General features: G+C 46.3%; 1 protein-coding gene across 1 annotated transcript; it reads right to left on the bottom strand.

Moving 5' to 3' along the window:
* Positions 1-1,060: 1,060 nt before the first annotated feature.
* Positions 1,061-4,061, bottom strand: LOC118415515. Its single transcript, XM_035820183.1, has 4 exons — positions 3,646-4,061; positions 2,913-2,983; positions 1,674-2,031; positions 1,061-1,245 (listed from the first exon to the last, which is right to left on the bottom strand). The coding sequence occupies exons 1-4, from the start codon at positions 3,836-3,838 to the stop codon at positions 1,061-1,063; spliced, it is 807 nt and encodes a 268-aa protein (XP_035676076.1). The 5' UTR covers positions 3,839-4,061.
* Between the last annotated feature and the right edge of the window lie 1,719 nt (positions 4,062-5,780).

Here is a 5,780-nt window from a genome sequence, read left to right on the forward strand (position 1 = left end):
CATTGTGTGGCGTCCGTCTATCCCATATGTGGACCCGTCTTACAATATTATTTCAGCCTAACTCATCTGGAGTCGATCTAACCCATGTCTCGTCCGGCTAAGCCATATGCATGTAGCGTCCGTCTAACCCATGTCTCGTCCGTCTAACCCATGCAGCGTTTGTCTAGCCCATGAAGCGTCCGTCTAACCCATGTAGCGTCCGTCTAACCCATGTTTCGTCTGTCTAACCCATATGCATGTGGCGTCCGTCTAACCCACGTGACGTCCGTCTAGCCCATGTCTCGTCCGTCTAACCCATGTTTCGTCGGTCTAACCCATGCATGCATGCAGCGTCCGTCTAACCCAGGTGACGGCCGTCTAATCGACGTATCGTCCATCTAAACCATATGGTGGGTTATTTGCTACGCGCTTTCACATCAAGATCTGTAAATGTTACCTTGTCGGAGCCGTCTGTGCCGGCGTACATGGCCCAGGTCTGCCCGTCCATGCTGAATGAGAGTCTGTAGCTCTTCGTCCACTGGCTGTATTCCGGGCGGCCCTGGGTGATGACGCCGTACACCAGAGTCTCCTGGCCCAAGTCTATCTGTAGTTACACAGGTGCAGCTTACGTCATAAAAATGGGAGATGACGCCATACATGAGAGTCTCCTGGCCCAGGTCTATATGTAGTTATATCAGTAACAACCTGCGTCATAAATGTGGGTGATGACGCCATATACCCGACTCTCTTAGCCTAAGTCTAACTGTAGTTACACTGTTTTGTAAGGCTTATGTCCAAATGGGCACTTCACGGGCTGTTTTAGACACTTTGGGGCGTGACCGGCCGGGCACCAGGTTGAATTTAAGTCGGACTTATTAAAATGAACCCGGACGCGGTAACACATAGACGCCCTGACCTACCCATGGGGAACACCCAGGGGTACCCTGCGGTATTCGGCATTCCACCGGGATGTGGCTTCGGAGCTGTGCTGGGACGAAGTCTTTTACACGGGGTACAGCATACTCATCAAAACTGCCCCTCTGTTTGAGTTTATAAGCACGTACAGACTTAAAGAGAGAGATCAACAGGACAGCCCTACCTTTAGCCACTCCACTTCCGCAGTTAGTGTTCTCGGTATCCAGCTCCTGGTAATACCGAACCTGGCGTTTGCAGGCACGAATCGGTGATCGTAGTAGGACGATGCGGTGAAGCTGCTGTCCGGAATATCGCCGGTTGACATGCCCATGCGCCTGGTCCGGCAGAAATCTGGGGAAAGGAATAAAACAAAATGCAATATCAACGTACTGGTATAGAATTCCGGAGGACGGAAAATGCCGTGAAGCTGCTATCCGGAATGCATTCTTGTCGGGGTTCCTATTTTGTCTCCTTAGGGCTACGTCACATTTCCTACCCGGGCCCAGCCGGGCTGCTTGCGGCAAAACTACACGTTTATGCCAAAAAAATATGCACAAGGCATATGCATGCTGTTTTTTTTTTTGGGTCCGATTTGTTGTTGTTGTTTACTTTTGGTCTTTTATATCTTACTTTCGTTCCCCAATACTGCCCGGACGGGCCCCTTTGTGGATGTGTAGCGTGATGTTACAAAGGGGGCAAAATAGAACGCCTTGAGGAAACGTCTAAAACGTGTCTAACACTAGTCGGAGCCGAATATCAGCCTGGAGAGTAAACCTTACCGACGACGGTGTCGTTCAGGCGGGAGGACAAATTTTCAATGGCGGCCAGGCAGGTCTCCATGACGGCGGCCGTCTCGTTTAGACTGGAGGAGAAATTTGCCATGACGGCGTCCTGGCGGGCCTCGATGGCAGCTTGTCGGGCGGCCGTGTGGTTCAGACGGGAGGACAAATTTTCCGCGGCGGCGTCCTGGCGAACTTCCATGGCAGCGGCGGTCTGGTCAAGACGGGAGTACAAATTTTGCACGGCAGCGCCCTGGAGAACTCCCATGGCAGCGGCCGTGTCGTTTAGGCGGGAGGACAAATTTTCTATGGCAGCGTCCTGACGGGCCTCCATGGCAGCAATCCGCTTTTCAAAGGCCTAAAGAACATGACAGGAGTAGGTTTTTAAACGTTAATGATTTAAAAAAAACAGTGATAATTCACGATCATTACATCCATTCATATTCATTTTTTGTTAATAAAAGCAGGATGCTCGTAGAAAACACGCCCGACTTCACTGACTTTGCACAAGTCGAGCGAGATTTGGAGGAAGGTCGCCAGAGTTTTGTGCGATACTCTTGCGGGGCCGTCTCAGGTTCAGCGAGCATCGTCAGGTTTGTGGAGGTAAAATCGGTCTTCAATCGTTGGATTGACGTCCGACTTTCAATCGAATGTCGACCGATACCTAGGCGAGTTACGGACGATCCGTAGACGACTCGGTAATGAAGTAGGCAAACTCAGAGATCACCGGCGACTTGTCGCTTACGTTGAGAACATGTTTCGCTGCACCCCGACCATCGTATGACCCCTGAAAATCTCCTGCGATCCCTAAAAATCGCAAGATGATCGAGAGAACACCGGACGTCGAAAATGTCATTCACAGCTCGCAGACACGTCGTCCTATCGATTTTCGCTACATGTGACAGGGGAAGTAGGAAAGGTGTGTTTGCCCTGACACAAGCTGCATGCACTTGGTTTGTTTAGATACAAGACGTGACGTGGCGTAACTGGTAGACTGCTCGGAACATCGAGGTCCCGGGTTCAATTCTTGACGCTGTGTCTTGGGAACGGCACTTTACACGAACTTCCTCACTTCACACAGAACCTGAGTTCAGTCGGGGAGGTAAAATACAACCTTTACCTTCTGTCTGTACTTTGTATGTGGTAATGTCAAAATAAGTTACAAACTTGAGTGCAGTGCCACATTGTCTTCGTTTGTTCCACGGCAAAAAAAAATAGAAAAAAAGGGAGCGAACTTACCTTCAACTCCGCCAGGTGACTAACTGAACTTCGTATCCTCTTGAACTCTGAATGCATCGCCTCAATCATGCCTGTTGTGAACAAGGAACGTTTTCTTTCAATCTGACAGTCATTTTTGTCATATAACTGTGTATATACTACCTGTTTAGGTAAAAAAAGTTTAAGTTGCCCGTACATCTGTGTAGAAGCTTAGGGGTGGAGGTGGCTCCCATCTCAATTTCTGTAGCCCTTGGGCCACACATTTGTACAAGCCACTAAAGCAGGGGGCTGGACCGCTGGTAGTGATGACTGGTGTTAAACGAAGCGTGAGAGTGCTAAACAGAGAAAGCAGCATGTACCATTGTTAAAGATTTTGACGACCTCTCACGATCTACCGAATGCAACGCGAACACTCCACCTACTCGGCCATTGCCCCGGTTCCGAATTACTACCTTGCGAACTTATAAGTCAACAAGGCGTCAACAAAAACAACTAGTATCCACCAGGCCTTCCTATGAGGTACATATGGTAGAATTCGGCAAAATTGAGAATAATTGGACAAGAGCCCACACTAAGAATAACATTCCCCTTTCAAACCCACTTGTAGCAAAACCCCACTGGCAAATTATTCTCCTCATACCAGCCTGGTTAGTTTTGCAGCGACGAAACGGCAACAAAATTAAAGCAAACAACGTGAAGTGCTGACTGGTTGCACTTTCAGACAGGGTTACGCCTCGGCGTAAGGACGGCTTACCGGCCATTTCCTGAAGCTGGGGGTTCTCCGAACTGATGTAGGGTGCAGACTGGTTAGCCTGGTCAGCCTGTGGGTATGGCCCATAAGGTACAGCCTGGACAGCAGCCTGGACAGCAGCCTGCGGGTCCGACCACTGCCTGGTGGACAGCAGCAGGACCAGCACCACTGCAGGGAACAGCGGGAACCGCGACATCCTGGCCCGACTGTGCTGCAGTATAGGGTCGGTATTGGACTGGTGCGGACTCAGGGTGGGGCCTATACACAGTACAGATGATTGGATTTGCTACTGCGTTGGTCATCAGCAAACAAAAGGTGAGTTTATTCCTCAAAAAGGTAGGAGAAATAGCGTTAGGCTATTGCGAGACATGTGGACATTGCCCTTGAATAACCCTATTGTTTGTTGTCTGCTGTACTGATGATTCTTTTGTCACGACCGGACAAAGGAATAGTCCATTTTTACATGATAGGGGCAAGGAATGTTCGACCTACAGAAAGAAAAGAATCAACAATGTTTCCCTGTTTTTCTGCTGTTTTCGAGTTCTTTTCGATCGATAATGGTTGGTAGTTTCCGTTGTAATTTTTAAAAGTTGTTTAAGGTAGTTTTCGGTTGTTTTTGGTACTTAGTGAGACCCAGTAAAATGTCCACAGCGCAACAATTGCACAATTACCACACAAAAATCGTTATTATAAAACAAGACACGTGACAGCAGCAACGGGTCGTAAATGCCAGATAATCTGTGTCGCCCCTCGTCTCTCTACAAAGTCAGACGGTGAGCTTGAATGTATACAACTTCCTTCATAGCTTCCTTCACCCTTCTTGCAAAGACATCCAGCTCTATAGATCTAGGAATTTTTCTTTGCCCTGCGACATGGAGTGTCCTTGAGATTCTAAGTCTTATGCTGCAGCCATATTTTCATAATGTCACGTCCTGGACGTAGTAGTGGACGGGTTAGATCGGTCCAAATTTCAGCGTTGGTCACGCAAAGTCTAGTCTTCATTCATATCGTCATTTAACAATTTTTTTTTATTATTATTTGCACGCTCCCATCTGTTTGGGGGTTTCCATAGCATGTTACCCAGATTACAAGAATCAGCCCTTCTAAACAAATATCAGTAAGGAAATGCTCTTAGTCTTATTCGAGTTTTACTTCAAGGGTACCACTGTCCTCGTCTTACATGGATTGTTGCAAGGTTGAAATCACCACTTCCCCTCCAAATATAACAGCTTCTCTCGGTCTTTTCTTACATGGTAATCTGATTGAATTTGAACAAAAACCCAAATGAAAGATTCAATCTCAGAACTAATCTGGTTATCAAGGTCAAACAAGACCGTTAATCAGCACCAAGGTCACTCTACAGCAGGTTCTTTCAAAACACGTCAGCGTGACGTAAGTAACTACTTTAGGGATATCTGTTCTGATAGTGAAAGAAAAAGAATGTTTTATGGTGCAATCTTATTTTCTCTGAAAGTATCTTTACTACGAACTTTGTAAAATATTTTTTGTCACGCCTTGTTGAACGTCCACTGTTTGTATGCATTGATGAAATCATCATTTTACATTTGAGGTTAACTTGAGGAGAGAAATTCGTTGTATAATTAAAAAAGTCAATGCCAGACATACTTGTTGTCAATCTTGTTATATTTCCATATTTTGTTTTGTTTCTTTATTTTTATTAGTCTCTTCCAAGCTCAAAATTTCAATAGCAAGGAGAGAAGTGGTTTTGGCATCGAAGCGTCACAGTATCTCTGACCAAAGATGTGATCGTTTAAAGGCAGGGATGAATTTGACGTTTAAGATTACAGGACTGAAGTTTAATATGTAACTTTAGTTCACCTTTATCCGCGGGGTAACCTATATCCGTTGTGTTGCTCAACGGGGTATCCAGTATCCAGGGACAACAAGTCGATGGACAGTAGTTTCAAATTGTGATATTCTCAAAATATTGCAGTTTGAAGTCACCATCTGAAGACTTGATACCCCTAGATACATTGTTCTTAGAAAGAACGGATAAAGGTTACTCTACGGATAAAGATGAACTAGCGTTAATTTGTGCCTCATAATAAGCCAAACAAAACGTAGATACTCCTTGTTTCAAGGGCACCCAAATAGGGACAAGGTGAGATGGTGTTTTT

Source organism: Branchiostoma floridae, chromosome 5 (genome assembly GCF_000003815.2).
Source record: "Branchiostoma floridae strain S238N-H82 chromosome 5, Bfl_VNyyK, whole genome shotgun sequence".
Taxonomy (NCBI): domain Eukaryota; kingdom Metazoa; phylum Chordata; class Leptocardii; order Amphioxiformes; family Branchiostomatidae; genus Branchiostoma; species Branchiostoma floridae.

What these genes read in the sequence shown, in the direction of transcription:
- LOC118415515 (XM_035820183.1), bottom strand. Translation starts at nt 3,838, where the DNA reads ATGTCGCGGTTCCCGCTGTTCCCTGCAGTGGTGCTGGTCCTGCTGCTG. An exon ending in GTCACCTGGCGGAGTTGAAG is followed by an intron (nt 2,032 to 2,912) that starts GTAAGTTCGCTC and finishes CATGTTCTTTAG; the next exon opens with GCCTTTGAAAAGCGGATTGC. An exon ending in CCTGAACGACACCGTCGTCG is followed by an intron (nt 1,246 to 1,673) that starts GTAAGGTTTACT and finishes TCCTTTCCCCAG; the next exon opens with ATTTCTGCCGGACCAGGCGC.